Genomic DNA, 20,138 nt, shown 5'->3' with positions numbered 1-20,138 from the left:
TTCTGCTTTGGGAGAGGGTCTATCTTCAGAACAGAATTCATGTGGGATCAACCCTTTCCAGATTGGGGATGACATATTTGTTATAGGCCCAACACCGTCCAATATTTGAATGTCTGTTTTGTTATCTAGAAAGATTTGAAGAAAACTCTGAGTATAATATCATCAAAAGGAAGGAGTATGGGTAGCTTGGAGTGAAATATATTTCTCTTTGGTGCGGTTCACAGGTACCCCACCACCCAGCAGTACAATGATGTGGTTAACGCCCTGCTGCAGGCCCACCCTTTCCTGGACGAGGACGGCTGTGGCTTTGTAAGTGACCACATGGTGCCATCTTTTTAATCTCAGCTCATCTTAAAATTATAGCTGTGTACTGCCCAGCGATTTTATGCTTCACCCCTATTTTCTTGATGTCTTCCTCTTTCAGTCTGTCTTGGTTTGTCTGGTTTTTTTTTGCCTATTTCTCTGGTTCTTTCTTTGTCTCGGTTAATGCTCTCCGATTTTTTCTTTCTTTGACTCTGTCTTTCTCTCAGTGCCTGCTTCTTTCTTGGCTTTGCACACGTTCCCCTCCCCCTCCCCTTTTTGATAACTTCTCTCTCTGTGCCCTGTCCTTTCTTTGTCCTCTTTGTCTTTCTCTGCCATCATCTGTCTATCCTTCCTTCAAAGCTGTTAGGAAGCCCAGATGGAGTGATGAGTCTCTAGGAAGGGTCTTTAGGAGAAGGATGCATAGAAAGGGAAGGACTTGTGTCAGAGCTTCTATCTGTCAAATGTTTCTTGCCTTCTGTTTAGACCCAGTGGATAAACTGACTTTGAGGCTTTGGTCTCCACCTTCAGGGCAGACTAGGTCCTATGACCTGATAAAAGCAGATTCTAAGGGTGCTCTGGAGTAGCAGCTCTAAACTCTGGCTACACATTAGCATTCCCAGAGATGCTGATTTAATTGATTTGAGGATGGGACCTATTATTGGTACCTGAAAAAGTTTCCCGAATGATTCTAATGTTCAGCCACGGTTGAAACCACTCCTTTTATAGGGATCAGTACAACTTTGCTCTTTGGATCTGCCTGTCTCTTTGATTTAAGAGACTGGTGACTTTATTGCATGACAGTGTGGATATGCTTAACACTGTGGAAGTACACACTTAAAATTAGTAAAGATGAGAACACAAAACTGAGTGTCTATGACACTGGAATTATATGATTTGAGAATAATTATGGAGAACTTTAGCTATGTATACATAAGATATATTTATGTTTATTAGTCTCTGTATCTCTCTATGCCATATACCTACACATTGGTAGTCATATCTAAATAGGATAGTTTTTTTATACCTTACCATCTCAGGTATCTGTGAGAAAATATTTTTGCTCTGCTTTCTTGAAGATAGAAAATTTAAGCAATTGGATTCAATTTTAAAAACCAAGGTTAAATGCCAATATCTGTGAATGTCAAAATATCTAAGGCCTCTGTTTTCTTCCTACTTCTCTCCCTTTTCCTCCCTCCCTTCCTTCCTTTCTTACTTTTTGGTATTGTCATGAAAAGGTTCATTAGATATGGCCAAAGTCTCAGAATTTTCATAATGTACAGGGACTTGAAGATTCTCTTTTACAACTGAGACTTGGGAAAGATATTACATGCCATGTCTGGAAATAGTAACTATTGAAGCCAAGGCTAGAATTCAGGTATTCTTCCTGCTAGGATGATATGCTTTCTAAGACATGCTGCTTATATGAAGCACACGATAGAGTAAACCAAATTTGCTCTAAAACAAAACACAAGAAAGCAACAATAATAATAACAAACAAACCTGGAGTCTTAACACTGACCATCATGTCAGTGTGGCTGATAAAACTTTTGTCCAGAATTCCTTCTACACCGGAGATATAATATCTACCAAGTAATCAGTGTTACTGTACATAGAACTTAGGTTTTAAAAAATAATTTGGCTGCACAAGACCAGAGACATAGACCAGTGGATCAGAACAGAAAATCCAGATATAAAACCACACTCACATTCCCCTCTGATCTTTGACAAAACAGACAATAACATACACTGGAGAAAAGAATTCCTATTCAATAAATAGACACATGTAGAAGATTGAAACAGGATCCTCACTGTTCACCACTCACAAATGTAATTCATGATGGATAACACACAAGTCCAAGGCATGAAACTATAAGAATTCTAGAAGAAAATGTATAACACATAAGCCCAAGGCATGAAACTATAAGAATTCTAGAAGAAACTATAAGAATTCTAGAGGAAAAACTCTTATAGAAATTGGCCTAGGCAAAGAATTTATGAAGAAGACCCCAAAGGCAATCACGGCAACAACAAAAATTTTAAAATAGGGCCTGATTAAACTAAAAGGTTTCTGCACAGCCAAGGAAACAATCTATAGAGTGTATAGACACCCTACAGAGTGGGAGAAAATATTTGCATGCTATACATCCAACAAAGATGTACAGCACGTAACAAGAATCTACAAGGAACTCAAGCAAAGCAACAAGAAAAAAAAATCAAACAACCCCATAAAAAATGGGCAAAAGACATGAATAGAAGCTTTATAAGAGAAGATAGGCTAATGGCCATTAAACATGAAAAAATGCTCAATGTCTCTAATCATCAGGAAATGCAAATCAAAACTACAGTGAGGTAGTTACAAGAATGGTCTCCAGTTCCACCCAGGTTGTTACAAAAAGTATTAGTTCACCATATATATGTGTGTGTGAGAATAGCTTTTATCAAAAAATCCCAGGGGCTAGGCACAGAAGCTTGAGCCTATAATCCTTGTTCTCTGGGAGGCCGAGGCAGGTGGATTGCTTGAGTTTAAGACCAGCCTGAGCAAGAGTAAGACCCTGTCTCTACTAAAAATAAAAACTAGCCAGGTATTGTAGTAGGCACCTGTCATCTCAGCTACTCAGGAAGCTGAAACAAGAGGATCACTTGAGCCCAGAAGTTTGAAGTTGCTGTGAGCTACAATGACTCTATGGCACTCTATCCAGGGTAACAGAATGGGACTCTGTCTCAAAAAAAAAAAAAATGTATATATATATATATATATATACACACACACACACACACACACATATATATATGGTGAACTAATACTTTTTATAACAACCTGGGTAGAACTGGAGACCATTCTTGTAAGTGAAGATTTGCGAGAATGGAAAACTAATGTACTCACTATTAAAAAGGAACTAATCGATCAACATCATCTGCATATTTGGTAGTAAAACTCAATGGAAAGCAAGCAAGTGGGGGGGGCAGAAGGGGCAAATTCACACTTAACAGGTATAATGTTTCATATCTGCATAAGGGGCACACTTATAACTTTGACTCAAACAAAAGTAATGATGTAAACAAAACATGAATGCCCTCATACTATTCTGAAATAAAAATAAAATAAAATAATAATTTAGCTGGGTGCAGTGGCTCACCCCTGCAATCCCAGTACTCTGGGAAGCAGAGACAGGAGGATTGCTTGAGGCCAGGAGTTTGAGACCTGGGCAACATAGCAAGACCTTGTCTCTAGAAAAAATAGAACAATAAATAAACAAAAATAATAGAAGATAAAAATGGGATCCCATTTTTATCCCACTCACAAATTTAATTCATGATGGATAACAGACTGAAACCCAAGGCATGAAAGTATAAGAATTCTACACATTCATATAGCTCAAGATTCAAAAGTTGCCACCAGGTATGAAATGGAAAAGTCTCCACCAACCCCTGCCCTTCTGATGCCTAAGTTTCCTCCCCAGAAGTAACCAGTGTTATCAAAGTTTCCTTCTAGAGAATTTTTACATATATGCACATATAAGCAAATCCGTATCTATGCAATTACAATCTTCCATTTTATGGTTGTCAAGGTGACATACAAAGTAGCAAATGATGCTTTCTTGGCTCTTGTGTGCATTTTACTCACATCTCTTCCCAGTGGCCTTAGCTAAAGAAGGTTAAATGATAAAGAAAAGCAAAATTGCTTAGCAAGTTGTGGCTCATATCTGCACCTGCACAGTGAAAAGGGAAACTCAGGGGCGTGGGTAGATGTTTACCCAGATTCTCCCTGCAAGTCTGTGTGTTCTGATGCTACAATGGAAGATGTATAACATTTCAGAGGTTGTGTGTGTGTGTGTGTGTGTGTGAAAGAGAGAGAGAGACAAAGTACATTTGGCTATTTGGGGGAAAAATTTATTTTCAACTTTTTGTTTTGAAAAACTTCAAATCAACACAAAAGTTGAAAGAAGCTACAATGATGCTCAAATACCTTTCACCCAGATCAAGGTTTCTCCCCATTTGTATTACTGACACCTACAGCTGGATGATTCTTTCTGGTAGGGCTGTCCTGTGCATTCTAGGGTATTCAGCAGCATCCTGGGCCCTCTGAGGTGTGAGTAGCACCTCATCCACCTCAGTGTAACAGCCAAACACGTCCCCAAGCATCACCAGTGTCTCCTGGGAGGGGAGGGACAACACCACATCTCCTGTTGACAATCACTAATCTACATTCACTAGGTACTGACATTTTACCACTTTGATTTTTCTTCTCTCATATTTATTTGTTTCGGCTGAGCATTTGATAGCAAGCTGCAGGTGACTTCCCTAACCGCCTCAGCATATGTCTTATAAAGATAAGGACCATCTTCTGTATAACCATGATACCATTTTTCTACCTAAGAAAATGGACAATAATTTCATAATAGCATAGACAGTCCATATTCACATTTCTCCAATTATTCAAAACTGTTTTTCAAATGGATTTTTTGCTATAAAATTGAATTGAGTCTGATGCATTTCATTTAGTTATTATGTCTCTTTACGTTCTTTTTGTCTAGACAATATCTCCCCACTCTTTTTTGTTTTTCCGATATTTGCTTTTTGGACAAGTCTAGTCCAGTCGCCACGTAAGAGGGCCCACATTCTGCATCTGTCTGCTTCCTAAGAATTGTATTGGGGCTTTAAATACTGAACAAAAATCTCTGGTGATGCTGTGAAGTGTTTCACGTGTCACGGTAGGAGGCTCATAATTTCAGGGCCCATTTTCCATTTCAGAGTGATTGGAGGAAAACTGTATCCATGTGGAACTTTCCACAGCCCTGTTAGCTGGAAACATAGGGAGAGGAGGGATGCTTATTCTATAACACAAATATTTTCTACTAAGTCCATCTACCTGAGGCATCTATCTAAGTAATTCAGAGTGCCAGGCATCCAGCAGACGCTCAGTAAATACTCACTGATTGAATGCTCATGTAGAAGACAGTATTTGATTTGTCCTTTTTCTGTTCCTATCAGACAGTTAATGAAGAGAGACAGGAAAGGCTGGGAAAAAGAAATTGGCAATTTGAAAATGTCCTAGCACGTGATAGCTGTAATGCCTCCCACCAGGTTCAGCAGGCTTAGAGGCCTCTCAGAGTTGTAGGAAGCATGAAGGGAAAAATGTATTTGCACTAGTTCATCTTTAGGGGCTAAGAAAAAGAGGAGCCACTCATTTTCCCCGAGCTGTTGTAAAACAGCGATAGCAAAGTCCAGGCTCCCAAGCCTGTGGGAGGTGAGGAAGCAGCTCTGAGTCATGCACACCCAGGCACTTAATCAGAGCTGAGGCCACTGCCACCCTCCCCCTGCCCTGCTGCTGCCTTATCCGGGGCTGTTGGAGGGTTCTATGAACAGTACTCTAGTTTACAAATATCTCCCACAAGTAGCTACTCATTGGAGTCTTCCAAAAATCCAGTGCATTGGACAGGACAGATTTTACCATTCCATTTTATAGTTTAAGAAACGAAGTCGGGGGTGGGTGGGTTGGGGTAACTTGTTGAAGGTTACTTTGCTAACAAGGACTCGGGCTAGTACTTAGACCCTGTGTCTTCCCAACTTAGGCCACGGTGCTTTCTAAAGAATACTCTGGTTGGGACCTGTAAGCCATGTAACCTGGAATGGCAAAATCTAAATGCCCAACACTTGACAGTGTTATTTCAGTGATATTCCCATTTGCCTGTAGGTAACAGTGCGCAGAAAAAACACACCTAGAGCCTCTCAGCAATTTACCACCCATTCCAGAGGCCACAGCTGAGAGGGAAATGGGCCCGTCTGATTGCAAAGTGCCTCTTTTTTACCCTGCACCCACTATTATTCACACAGTAAGTTACTTACCACGCAAGGCTGAGACGCAGAGTCTTGCTGCTGGTCTGTTGCACTGACACCTGAATCTCTCTGCCTCATAGAGGCGTGACACACAGGGTCAAATATTTCTGGCTTCTAATTTGCATCAAACACTATTCTTGGTGGCTGGGCACCCATAGCTCAGTGGTTAGGGTGCTGGTCACATGCTCTGGGGCTTGTGGGTTCAAACCCAGCCTGGGCCTGCTGAACAAAATACAACAACAACAAAAAATAGCCAGGACTTGTGTCTGGCACCTGGAGTCCAAGCTACTTGGGAGGCTGAGGCAAGAGAATCACTTGAGCCCAAGAGTTTGAGGTTGCTGTGAGCTATGACATTACAGTACTCTACAGAAGGTGACAAAGGGAGACTTTGTTTTAAAAAAAAAAAAAAAAAAAAAAAAAAAAAGACCAAACACTGTGCTTGGCTTGATGGGCAAGGCAGACCAGTCTGTCCTTTGGTCTTTGTAGCCTGGAGCAAAGAAAGGAAGAGAGGAGGGAGGCAAGGAAGAAGGAAACATAAAAAGGAAAATAGAAGAAACAAACAAAAATCACCACAGGGTTGAGAGTAAATTACCAGTGTGGTAAGTGCTGACAGACAGAGGTGAGCTCAACCCAGGGAGATGAGCTATTGGAAAGGCCAGAGGGGGGCTTCTGTGAAGCGGAGATGCTGAGCCCAGACGTGGTAGTGAAGGATCATTAACTAGGCACCAGCTGGCTGGGGGAGGAGAGGGATAGAGGTTTCTGCCCCAAACAGAAGGCCCAGCAGAAGGAAATGTCGAGGAAGGAGCCCTGGTGTGTTCCTGAGCTGTTAGCTAGGTCTCTAAATGCCCAGACATTCCATGTGCCAGATTCTTCTGAGCCCAAATCTGACCATCACGCTCCTGACTCAAAAGGGCCTAGGAAGGCTTCCTAACTTGGCTCTGCAGCTAAATAATCTATACATTTTTTAAAAACACAGACAGCTGGGCTCCGTTCAGGTCTACTGATCCAGAGCCTTTAGAGTCTGGACCAGTGGCGTCAGCCTCACTTAGAGATTCTATCAGAAATGCAAATTCCCAGCCCCACCCATGACCTATCGGTTAGAGAGTCTGAGGGGAGGCTCAGCAGCTGTGCTCTAAGTCCGCAGGGAATTGTGATTCAGGCTAAATGCTGAGAGAGCTATTGCTTTAAAGGGCCAAAGGCAAAAGTTCCCCCATGAGATTATGATGCAGCCTGTCCACAGAGGGGGATTGGAGAAGACCTGGTTCAGGATTGTGTTGAAGCTCCTTAATGAGATCACCCTGGTCCTTCGGGACTGGGCTGGCCTCTCTCCCTCTCTTTATCTCCGCCATCCTCTGTCATCCCTGCATCCTGCACTTTCTGCCCTAGTCATGCACAACTCTTGGCAGTGCTCCAGAGGGCATCAGCTCTCTCTACTTCACAGCCCATGCTACTTCATCCTCCTGGAACTTCAGTCCACCCACCCAACCCGTCCTCCTCTCATAGTTACCTGAGCCTAAGACCCAGGCCCCAGTTTAGACGCACTTCCTACAGGAAGGCTTCTGTGATCCTCTAACCCTGTAAGCTAATGCTGTGTCTTCTTCTATTATAACATTTTGGCCAAATATAAAAATTATTTATCCCTCTGCTGACTAAAAGCAAGGTCTACCCGCACCCTTTTCCCTACCTCTTTGTGTTTGAAACAGTAGATGCACCACAAATATTTGGGGAGTGAATGCCAGTAATAATCACCAAAAAGTATTTTGAAATATGAGGAAACAAATGTAAATGCATTAATTCATAAGCCAGTATGAGGTTTTGTTTAGAACCCACTAGAAAAATGGAATGGGTTGTGGAAATAGTAGAGTATAACGGAAGGTATCCACTTTTGATGGTTAGAAAATCCTGATTTAGGAACCAGTATATTTACTCAATAACTATATGACAATGGGAATTATTTTTATTTCTCCAACTTTTGTTTCCTTAGCTATAAATTAAGATTTACATTTTTCATAGCACTGTCACAAGATTATTTTAAGGATAAATGGAAGGATAGATATATTTTTTATTACTGCGATATGAAAATAATTTCAAACCCTAGGGTGATGGACCAATAAAGATTTTATTGCGCAGGTATTAGATTAACTGGCCTATTTTATTTTACACAGACTTTATGGAAACGAGCCCTCAAAGATCGCTTTAAATATGTTCGAAGACCCATAGAAGATGATGAACAAGTGATGAGAAACAAGTGTAAATTTGGACATCGAAGAGGCCAGACGAGGAAATCTCTTGCTGATAGAAGATTTGATGAAATCAAGCCTGTCCAGATAAAAGTAAGAATGAATTTTTAGATGTTCTGGTTATTTGAATGATTGATGAAGGGATAACAAATAATAGTGTTTGAAATCATTAAAACAAAAATAACCTTTTTAAAATTTTAGGTGTAGTCAAGAACCAAGAAAATGTATGTTTTGCACCCGTAACATGAACGCTTTTTGCACAAGAGGGCTGTTGAAAACAATTATTGTTCATTTCATGTCCTTTTTTTTTTTGTTTTTTACAGCCATCAAAGAACCTGGAAAAACCCTTAAGTTCTCAGCCTTTGAATAATTTCTTTTCCTCTTTCAGTGCATTTTGTGGGTTTTTGTTTGTTTTGAGACAGAATCTCATTCTGCTGCTCAGGTTAGAGTATTATGACATCAGCCTAACTCACAGCAGCTTTAACTCTTGGGTTCAAACGATCCTCCTGCTTCAGCCTCCCAAGTAGCTGGGACTATCGGCACCCACCATGGCACCAGGCTAACTTTTCAAATTTTAGTAAAGATAGGGTTTGATCTTGCTCAGGTTGGTCTCCATCTCCTGAGCTCAAGCAATCCTCCCACTTCAGCCTTCCAGAGTGCTAGGATTATTGACATGAGCTACCACCCAGCCCATCTTGTTTTCTTGATGCTTTTAGGACTACAGAAAGTTTTTACTGCTCTTGTTGTAAGGGTTAGGTAGACACCAGTCTCAAGGGTGTAGAGAGGAAAGAACTCACATACATGGATACATAACTCCACACTGGCTTTTCCCTACTGCTGATCTAGAAGGTGCAACACCAAATCTAGATGTGGATGTGGGGAGCTCCAGGCTGAAAGTCCCTGGCAGGTCTTGGAGATTCCTCCCTGAACAGGCCTAAACGGAAGCTCCTTTCCTTCGTTGACACATCATCTTTGAACCAGTTGGTACACCCACACTTTGTGTTCCTTCTCAAAATGCTTAAGTCCTTTGTAGAACCACGCTCTTCTTGACTATCCTTTCTAGTTCCCTAGACACACCTGAATCCTAGGATGAATCCTTCTGTAGCCCAGACAGGGAATTTTGTTTGTTTTTTTGAGACAGAGTCTCACTTTGTCATCCTTGGTAGAGAGCTATGGCATCAATGCTCACAGCAACCTCAAACTCTTGGGCTCAAGTGATTCTCTTGCCATAGCCTCTCCCATAGCTGGGATTACAGGCAACTGCCACACCTCCGGTTACTTTTAGAGACTGGGGTCTCGGTCTTGCTCAGGCTGGTCTCCAATTCCTGAACTCAAGAGATCCACCTGCCTTGGCCTCTCAGAGTACTAGGATTACAGGCGTGAGCCACCGTGCCGGCCCCAGACAGGGGATTTTGTTTCAAAAAGAACCAGGAATTGAATATACCAGGATTAAGAGTTAATTTGTAATAGAATTTAGTTTTGATCTTCCTGCCAAATTGGGCTAAAAAGAGCTTTTAAAGTAGCCCTCATTTACATCTGAAAAGACATTTTTCCTGGCAAACAAATCTAATTGGTTAGGATTTACTTTTCTGTCCTTACAAATAGAGCTGCAAACTGCTCCATGCTCTGTAAAGCCAAGAGCTTAAAAAGATGGGAGGAAATTTACACTAGAATATTACATTAACCACCCTCCCTGGTGATTAAGCAAGTGTACAAATACTAGGAAGATGGGGGCCTCTCATACACTGAATTTATCTCATAGAATTTTATTTTACCTTTTCAGACTGCTTGCTTGTTTCCAATCTCCACTTGAAATAGAAATAGCTGCTTTTTAATGTCTTTTAAGATTTCTGAACATTAAAAACGTGTGGATGAAGACACACTTGGGTAACTCTCCCACCTTTTAAAATTTCTTGACTGGACATAATATTTTCATGATACAGAAAAAAAAAATATTTTATGTGCTGCAGAGATGGAAAATGTTACTGCAGGCAAGAAGCAGGAATCTGGCCTTGTATTCAAAGGCAGGGAAGTGGGGTTGGCCGGCTGGAGGAAGAAGGGAGGAGAAGGAATTTTCATTTGTTTTGCTTTGTTTTGTTTTGTTTATGTTGATGCTTCTCCTTTGCTGGCCCTGTTGCCCAAGAGAAATCCAACCAATATCAGGGACAGCAGGATTTACAGCAGAGAACGAGTTTATTCCATATAAGCAGAGAAAGAGTTTATTCCATATAGCACTAAGTGGGAAGATGCCAGCAATTTCTCAAATCAGCTTTCCTGAGAATTAGAGGGACAGGGTTTTTAATGACAGTTTTTGGGGCAGAAGGTTTGGCAATCAAGATCTCCTACATGGCTGGTTTGGGGCAGAATCAGTTGTCCTTGGGTGTGGGTGGCTTTCTGGGTGGGTCAGCTGATCCACTGGAATGCAGTTCCTTGGTGGGAGGAGGGTCCAACGCCAGTTGAGTCGGTTTCTTGGCCTGGGCAGGTTAGTCAACCCACTGGAATGCAGGACCTGGAAGGTATCTCAAAAACTACCCCTAGGTTTTGAACAGGCGGTGTTTTCTAAGGAGAAAAGTAAAGAATCTTTACAACTGTACCCTGTAGAGTAGCAGTTACAGAGATGCTAACAAGGAGACAGTGACTATTATCAAGCAAGGGAGGGGACAGTGGCTGATTATTACCACTATTTTAGCTAAGCCTGCTCCATCATAGAGTTTGAGTATTATCAATAATTTAGCTAGGCCTGTTCCTCCAGAGAGCTTTGGGGCCCTGGCTCTAGCTCTCACCTTGCACCCCTCCATCAATATGTGAGGTGGTTTCAGTGGAAGGTAATTTATGAAACAATTGAAGGTAGACATTGCAGTGAAGGAGGTGGATTTTTTTTTTTTTTTTAGCCTTGTCACATTGGCTTCTGCAGATAACCTTGGCAGCTGAAGCGCTTGTGTGGGTCTGAGCAGAGGCCACGGAGCTCTTGTCCCTAATCCTCTACCTGCCGCACTCCTAGGCCAGTTTAGCTATGCTTACAGTGTATTTTCTTTGTCTTTAAAACCTGGAATGTCCGCAATGCTAAAGCACCACTTGTCAGTATACCTGGGTTCCTCAGGTCAGTATATCTGAGTCAAATGCTAAGAAAGGCTTCTTAGACTTTGTTCCCAGGCCTGTCTCTATTCCTGGGGTATTTTGTAATGTTTAAAAAATGTCTTAAAAATGTTCTGCCAGCATGGTGGCTCATGCCTGTAATCCTGGCACTCTGGGAGGCCAAGGTGAGTGTATTGCCTGAGCTCAGGAGTTCGAGACCAACCTGAGCAAGAATAAGACCCCATCTCTAAAAATAGCCAGGTGTTGTGGCAGGTGCCTGTAGTCCCAGCTACTTGGGAGGCTGAGATAAGAGGATCTCAGGAGTTTGAGGTTGCTATAAGCTATGATGACACTGCAACACTCTACTGAGGGTGACAAAGTAAGATTGTCTCAAAAAAATAAAAAATAAAACTAAGTCTTTCCAAGATCCAGGCCTCATATTTCTGCTTAAATGGCCCTATAGCCAATGCAGCAGCTCTGCTTTGCTTCTTATGCATCTGACTTTTAGTGTTAGGTCGAAATAACTTGTAGCCATATGAATTGACAAATGTGGTTTTTTTTTTCTTTTCTTAATTATCTTTTACTATACATCATTGTGTATTTATAAACAGAGGTATAATTAGATTCTCAAAATGGTACGCTTAACTGTTGCTGACATTATCTTCTTTTAATGTTGAAAACACTGATTTGTAGCTCCTACTTGTGAGGGAATATGTAGTATTTGGGGTTTTTCGGTTCCTAAACTACTTCACTTAGGATAATGGTCTCCTGATCCACCCAAGTTGCTGCAAAAGACATTATTTCTTTCCTTTAATGGCTGAGCAGTACTCTATTTTCTTTATTCATCAATTAATGGGCAATAGTGATTCCATTATTTTTGCAGTTGTGAACTGTGCTGCGATAAACATTCTAGGGTGCTGTCTTTTTGATATAATGACTTCTTTTTCCTTGATTTGATAACCAGTAGTGGGGTAGTTGAATTGAATGGTAGGTCTACTTTTAGTTCATTGAAGAATCTCCATACTGTTTTCCATAGAGGTTGTATTAATTGACATTCCCACTAACAGTGTATAAGAGTTCCCTTTTCACTCTATCTGCTCCAAAACTGTAAGGAAAGGTCTGTTCTCATATAACAAGAAACTGAAAGATGAGTTAGGGCACGACTACTACTTCCCAGTTCACCCAGTTCTTTCTCTCCATACAATTAGCAGAATTGTAAGGATTGTATTTCTTCACGCCCTTGAAATTAAGTGTGGTCACAAGACTGGTTCTGACTAACCCAGAGTAGGAGTGACAGTGAATTGGAGATCTAGTGTGTGATTCCCCACCGTCCTCATTCCTTTTTCAGCAATACTTCACAACATTCTAGAGATGAGGTGACACGTCCATCTTGGGGGCCCTGTGCCTTATCCTTCTGACCTTGCCTATTCCAAGTACTACCAGGGACTCCGGCAGTTTGTTAAGCTTTGGATATATTTCTTTGTGGTTTTTAAACCCTGTGCCTGCTTCATGGAATAATGGAGGCATTTTTTGAGGATCTGGCTAATGCTGCCATCCTCCCCAGTGATTCTGCAGTCCGGGTGTCCTTCAATTATATCTCTAGAGTGGGGAAATGTACGAGAAGTATTGCCATGTGTTATAATAAAAACACTTACATAGAGGGAAAAATTATTTTGTTTTAAGTTTTCGTTTCAACAGATAATTCATTTGGAGATTTTGTTCTAAGGCCTTCAACACTCCAAGATTTTCTCCATTGTGACCTGTATTTTAAGGACATTTCTCTTTTTGAAATATGGAGGAAAAATACCTAATATTTTTCTCCATTCTGATGTAAAGTATCTTACTGACTACATAATACCCCATAGCTTTAAAAGCCATAAAGTAGTTTCCATATGTTAGCTTTCTTTGGCTTAGAAATAAAACGGAATTGAAAGTTCTGCAAAAACTGCCCAGAGAGGCAAATGTTAAGACTAGTTACTAAGTTCCCTTGGATTTCTCTTAACACCATTTACTGTTTGTGTTACTGCACCTGACACGTAATGATTTATTATATAAATACTAATCATTTTTTATAGCTTTATCCACAGATGGTTCTCTCATGGTGCAAAAATGAACAGGATAGCAAAAGTGAAGAAGCAGCTTCACAGTTAATTGCATTCTGGGTAGAATGTAATTATTGTAATTAGCAGGTGGTAAATTTACTAATACTGTGAAGTTTTAAAAGTCAGCTGTGCACTTGGAAACATGAGGCAAGTTTGCATAGGTGAAACTTCGCCTGCTGATTGAGTCACCTATCTGAATACTAAGCTAAACGACTGTTTAAGTTCCATCATTTCCAAAGTCAACTTTATAACAAGCGAATGGAACACGAGTCCAGGTGCAGTGGCTCACGTCTGTAATCCTAACACTCTGGGAGGTTGATGTGGGAGGATTGCTTGAACTTGGGAGTTTGAGACCAGCCTGAGCAAGAGCGAGACCCAATGTCGACTAAAAGAAAAATTAGCCACACCTGTGGGTGTCTGCGGTAGGAGGATGGCTTGACCCAGGAGTTTAAGGTTACAGTGAGTTATGATGATGCCATAGCACTCTAGCTGGGGCGATAGAATGTGATTTTTTCTCAAAAAGAAAGAAAAAAAAAAGGCTTGGTGGCCATAGATCAGTGGTTAGGACGCTGGTCACAGGCCACATACACTGAGGCTCATGGGTTCAAACCTGGCCTGGGCCTATTAAACAACAGTGATAACGGCAACAACAAAAAATTACCAAGAATTGTGGAAGGTGCCTGTAGCCCCAGCTCCTTGGGAGGCTGAGGCAAGAGATACACTTGGGCCCAAGAGTTTGAGGTTGCTGTGAGCTGTGATGCCAGGGCACTCTACCAAGGGAGACACAATAAGACTCTGTCACCAAAAAAAAAAAAAAAGGAAAACAGAATGATGATGTTGTAGCAAGTAGGATTAATATTAATAGCATATTTAACCCAACATAACCACGATAATATCATTTCAACACACAATCATTATTAAAAAATTGTTAATGAGATATTTTACATTCTCTTTTTGTATACTAAATCTCTGAATTCCAGTGTTTCCAGCACACATCTTGATTTGGGCTATCTCTGAAAAATAGAAAGAAATTTAAAAAAGAATGACAAAAATTCAGATATGGTGGTATGCACCTATAGTCAGTCACAGCTACTGGGGAGGCTGAGGTGGGAGGCTTTCTTGAGCCCAGGAGGTTGAGTCTAGCAATATAAGGAGATTCCATCTCTTAAACAAACAAACAAACAAACAAAACAGCAACAATTTAATGAAATAAAAATATTTTTTAAATTAAAAAAAAATCAATTTGGGCTTGCCACATGTGGTTAGTGGCTACCATACTGGATAGCTCAGATAAACAACCCTACAAGAAATTAAAGAATAAATGAGGTGACGCTCTAGAGAACACGACAGTTAGCAGGGAACCTGACCTGTTTTTAGCCACTGATGTTCGGAAGCTCCATTTCCCACAGCCATGGCTGTGGCTTTTTAGCTCACAGCAACCTCAAACTCTTGGTTCAAGTGATTCTCTTGCCTCAGCCTCCTGAGTAGCTGAGACTACAGGTGCCTACCACAACACTTGGTTGAATTTTAGAGAAAAAAAAAATATAGCTCTGGCTCAGGTTGGTCTTGAACCCGTGAGCACAGGCAATCTACCCACCTCGGCCTATATGCATGAATTCTTAAGGAAAATATTGTTTTGTTTTGGTGCCTTTGATGCTTACATCATGATATGAAAACTATGATGTCAGCTAGGGGCAGTGATTTTATTTGAAAAAATCCTTTATATATTCTGTATTCGACTCCTTTCCAAATTACATCTACTGTAGTATCTTCTCCCAGGTGGTGTCTTGCCTTTGAAATTTCTTTCTGGTATCTTTTGACAAATTAGCCTGAGGCCGAGGTGGGTGGATTACTTTGAGCTCAGGAGTTCGAAACCCTGTATCTACCAAAATACAAGGTGAAAAGTGAGACCCTGTATCTACCAAAAATACAGAAATTAGCTGGGCATCATGGCAGGCACCTGTAATTCCTGCTAGTTGGGAGGCTGAGGCGGGAAAACCTCCTGAACCCCAGGGTGAGAGGTTGCTGTGAGCTATAATGTCATGGTACTGTAGCCTGGCCAACAGAGTGGGAGTGTGAAAAAAAAAGGAAAGAGAGAAAAAGGAGAGAGAGAAGGGAAAGAGAAAGAGAAAGAAAGAGAAGAGAGAAAGAGAAAGGAAGAGAAAAAAAAAAGAAAACAATGTTGTCTTTGATAACTTCCTTTTTTTCCACTCACTGTAACATCTCTGGGATTCATCCAGGGCTGTTAAGCTGAGCTGTGTAGTTTATTCATTTTCCTGTTGGTTTAATAATCTGTGGTGACAGCAACTGTAGTTTATTTGGCCATTTTCCTGTTAAGGGACATTTGATTTGGTTCCAGTTTTGGTCATTATGAACCATGCTGTTGTAGTCATGCTTGTGTGTGTGCTTTGGTGCCTAAGGGAAGCTGTTCTCAAGGATTTACACTAGGGGTGGAATTGCTGGCTTGTGGGGTATGAAAATATTCCACTTCCACGTCAGCTCTCTGAGCAGGACTTGTTACTGTTTGATTCTTTCTCTCCCTTCCCTCAGTCTATGAGGAATAAGACGGTATCTTCCTCGCTTCTAATTTTCTTTTTAATTACTTATAAGGTTGATACTTATGAGATATTCATGTCACCTCTTCTGTAAAATGTTTCTTCATGTCTTCTGCCTATTTTTCTGTGAGGTTGCCCTTTTTCTTATTTATTTGAAAACATCCTTTATATATTCTGTATTCTACTCCTATACAAATTACATCTACTGTAGTATCTTCTCCCAGGTGGTGCCTTGCCTTTGAAATTTCTTTCTGGTGTCTTTTGACAAAGAAATATGAGTTTGTCATTTTAATGTAGGTATATGTACCAATCATTTCTCTTATGATTAGTGCTTTTAGGAAATCCTTTTTTACTTTGAGGTGACAAGAAATATTCTGTTTTCTTTAAAATATTTTCCAAAGGTTTGCCTTTAAAATTTCAGTTGTTAAACCATGTGGATTTTTATGGTACTTCTAGTTTAAAAAAAAAAAAAAGAACTAAATCATGTGGATAATTTCACCTTCTATAAAATAGTCCTCCTCTATCGTAGGGATTTGTGATGCCCTCCCTCTTGTTTCCATGGCCGTGTCTAGAAGCTCTGCTATGCTCCACGACTGGAATTATCTGTCACTGCACGAATACCAATTGTTTTTACTTTCATAGTGGTAAAATGTCTTGCTATTTTCCCATCATTACCTTATTCTTATTCTTTAGGAGTGCCTTGGTTATTCTTGAGTTTTTTAATGTTTCATATGAATTTTAGAATCAGCTTCTCAAGTTCTGATGAAAATATACGTAGTTTTGCTAGGTTTTGGATTTTGGCAGAGTATTCTTCAATCAATGGCTCCACTTGGAGAAAGGTGACGTTCTTATGATACTGATTCTTTCTGTAAACACAGTGGATCTATCAATTTATTTAGGTCTCATTAATATTTTCCAAGAATTTCATAATTTTCTCCATAAATGTCGACTTTTATGGAGAAAGAAAAGTTAGTTTTCTTCCTAGATACTTTCTTGGTTTTTTTTCTCCTTTGGCAATTGTATAAAATTATATTTTCAGGTTATTAGTATATTTTAGTTCAAGCAATTCTCTTGCCTCAGCCTCCTGAGTAGCTGAGACTACAGGTGCCTACCACAACACTTGGTTGAATATTGATCTTATATTCAGTTGCTCTGGAAAAACTTTTCTTGATTATAATTGATTAGGTGTGCATCATTTTAAATTTTTTCTTGAACAATCACATTTTCTATGAATAATGATAATTTTGTCTCTCTTTCCAATTTTTTTTTTTACCTTTTATTTTGTTTTCTTTTTTTCTTTGAGACAGAGTCTCACTTTGCTGCTCCCAGTAGAGTGCTGTGGTGTCACAGCTCACAGCAACATCAAACTCTTGGGCTCAAGTAATTCTCTTGTCTCAGGAGCCTGCCACAATGCCCAGCCATTTAGAAAGAGAAGGATCTTGCTCTGGCTTAGGCTGGTCTTAAACTTGTGAGATCAGGGATTCCACCTGCCTGGGTCTCCCAGAGTGCTCGGATTACAGGTGTGAGCCTGTAATGCCCGGACTCTCATTTTCTTTTCTTATTACTCTGGCTAAAATTTCTAGTACAAAATTGAATAAGAATGTAATAAAGCAACTTTGTCTTGTTTCTAATTTTAAAGAGAATCCTTTTAAAGTTTCATTATTAAAAATTATGTTAGCTCTAGATTTTTGGTAGATAACTTTATAGGTATTAAAAACTCCCTTCTTATTTTGACAAAAGTTGTTTTCTTTAATTATAAAGACATATTGAATTTTATAAAATACTTTTTCTCCATTATTTGGAATGATTATATGTTTTATCTGTAATAGTTAATGCAGTATATGTTTAGACATATTTAGGTAATCCAAGTAAAATCATAGAACTGTTACTATAGTACATTTCTCAAAATCTACTTTTTTTCTGCCCCAAATCTTCCTATAACAGTGGTCAAAAAATTAAGATTCAGTATGATAGTATGTGCAGTAAAGCTCTCTTAACAATATCAAACCATCATTGCATTTCTGGGAAAAACTCAACTGGGTTGTTTCTTGTTCCTAATATTTGCAACTTTATTCATGAGTAAAGGTGACCTGCACTGTTCCTCTCTAGTATTATTCTTTCCTGTTTGGGATCAATGTCATAAAGGTTTCATAGAATGAGTTGAGAACATCCTCTCTTTCCCCTTTTTGAAAGAATGTGCCTAAGTTTGAAACACTGTTTAAAAAGTCAAGTATTATAAACTTTGTTTGTAAAACTCTCAGGTCCTTCTTAGTATAATGTATTCTTTGTGGGAAGACTTTTTGTTATAATTAAATTTATGTAAGCATATAGGAATTTCTTTTTAATCTGTTTGGTAAGTTATATTTTTGAAAATTATATAATTTAATTATTTTTATTGCTCTAATTCACTATTAAATATGCCCTGTTTTAGATGATATGATTTGGAGTATATGGCTTCCCTGTTTATGATGGCTGGAACCAGGAACTTGATTACAGTATGAACTAAGGCTACTTCTTTCTGTCTCTGTCTTGACTCTGTCATAATCATGTGTGACCCAGGCATGGAATTAAATAAGCTAATGTGGCTGTGGAAGCTCATTCCCCTATAGTGCTATAGTGAATAGTACTTAGAGGTGGCCTACAGATGCCATTAAAGCTGGCTCCTGATAGTTGATTTGAAATTTGTAAATGATAATTTTAAACTATGCCTCCCTCTCTAGTATGTGTCCATATATATATACGTACACATATATACACAGAGAGAGTCTGGAGGAGATTTATAAATAAACTTGTTATTACATTAAAAAAAAAAAGAAAGAAAGAAAAAAGAAATTTGTTCCCCTTGGCTTGGAGCCCAGAGCACAGTGGTTACGGTGCTAGCCACATACACTGAGGCTGGTGGGTTCAAACCCAGCCCAGGCCAGCAGCTAAACAATGACAACTGCAACAAAAAAGTACTGGGTGATGTGGTGGGCGCCTGGTGATGATGCTTGGTGATGTAGTCCCAGCTACTTGGGAGGCTGAGGCCAGAGAATCGCTTAAGCCCAAGAGTTTGAGGTTGCTGTGAGCTGTGATGTCACAGCACTCTACCAAGTGTGACATAGTGAGACTCTGTCTCAAAAAAAAAAAGAAATTTGTTCCCTTGATCTATGTCCTGTGTTCACAGAAAGTGGGTCTATCCAGAGCTTTCCTAATGTGCTTGTAGAAGCCTTGATGTAAGAGCCTCTTTGGTTCCTTATCATCTTTTTCATGCTTATAGGTAACAAATGCCCACATGCTGGTCATTTAGTCGGTCATTTAGTCAGTCATTTAGTCAGCTTTCATTTAGGTGCAGTTCAGCCAAGTGCTCTCTCAACTAATTTTTCTAGGAAGATCTGTTTGTTTTTTGTTTCCTCAAAGTTGATTGTCTTAACATTTCAGGAAGAATTTGTGAGGTATTTCTTAGCTGTGCCCCCTCAACCTTAACCAGTGTACCCAAGTGTATAGTGAATATCACTGATACTTTGATGATTCACTGATGCTCACTGCTATTACTTTGAACTTGAATTATATAGTATGGTACTGGACCTATAAAAAGGCGTTTAAAAAGAAAATAGATAATAGTAATAATAAAACTTTAATTTAACACATTAACTACTATGTGAATTGTATTCAACTTATACTAACTTGAGTCTGGGTTTACTTACACTAATTTTGGGTCTGGGGTATCATGAAGCATATTTAACTCACACATCTCTTGACCTAATAAAATACCGTGGCCCCAAGGAAAAAAATTTTTTTCAAATGTGGTAAGGAAAAACGTTTTTCTAGTGTGTCAGTCAATGTGTTAAAGACTTTTTTTTTAATCTCTTCTTAATATTTTGTCTTTTTGTTTTCATGTAAGAGTGTCCATTTGTTAACCATGTTCAAGGCCAAGTCCAATCAGAAATGTTCCCCTCGGCTCGGCGCCTATAGCTCAACCGGCTAAGGCGCCAGCCACGTACACCTAAGGTGGAGGGTTCGAATCCCCAGCCCGGACCCGCCAA

At 39.8% G+C, this 20,138-nt stretch overlaps 1 protein-coding gene across 1 annotated transcript in view; it reads left to right on the top strand.

Annotated features, from left to right (window-relative positions):
- SAMD3 (sterile alpha motif domain containing 3) overlaps window positions 1–20,138 on the top strand; it is a 46,828-nt gene that overhangs the window by 21,570 nt on the left and 5,120 nt on the right. Inside the window, exons 5-6 of the mRNA XM_023512623.1 lie at window positions 225–309; window positions 8,307–8,474. Coding sequence (XP_023368391.1) covers window positions 225–309; window positions 8,307–8,474 — 253 coding nt within the window. The remainder of the gene's footprint in view (window positions 1–224; window positions 310–8,306; window positions 8,475–20,138) is intronic.

Source organism: Otolemur garnettii, unplaced genomic scaffold, assembly GCF_000181295.1.
Source record: "Otolemur garnettii isolate 467f Iridium unplaced genomic scaffold, OtoGar3 scaffold00002, whole genome shotgun sequence".
NCBI classification, from domain to species: domain Eukaryota; kingdom Metazoa; phylum Chordata; class Mammalia; order Primates; family Galagidae; genus Otolemur; species Otolemur garnettii.
This window is presented reverse-complemented; position numbering and strand designations above follow the sequence as displayed.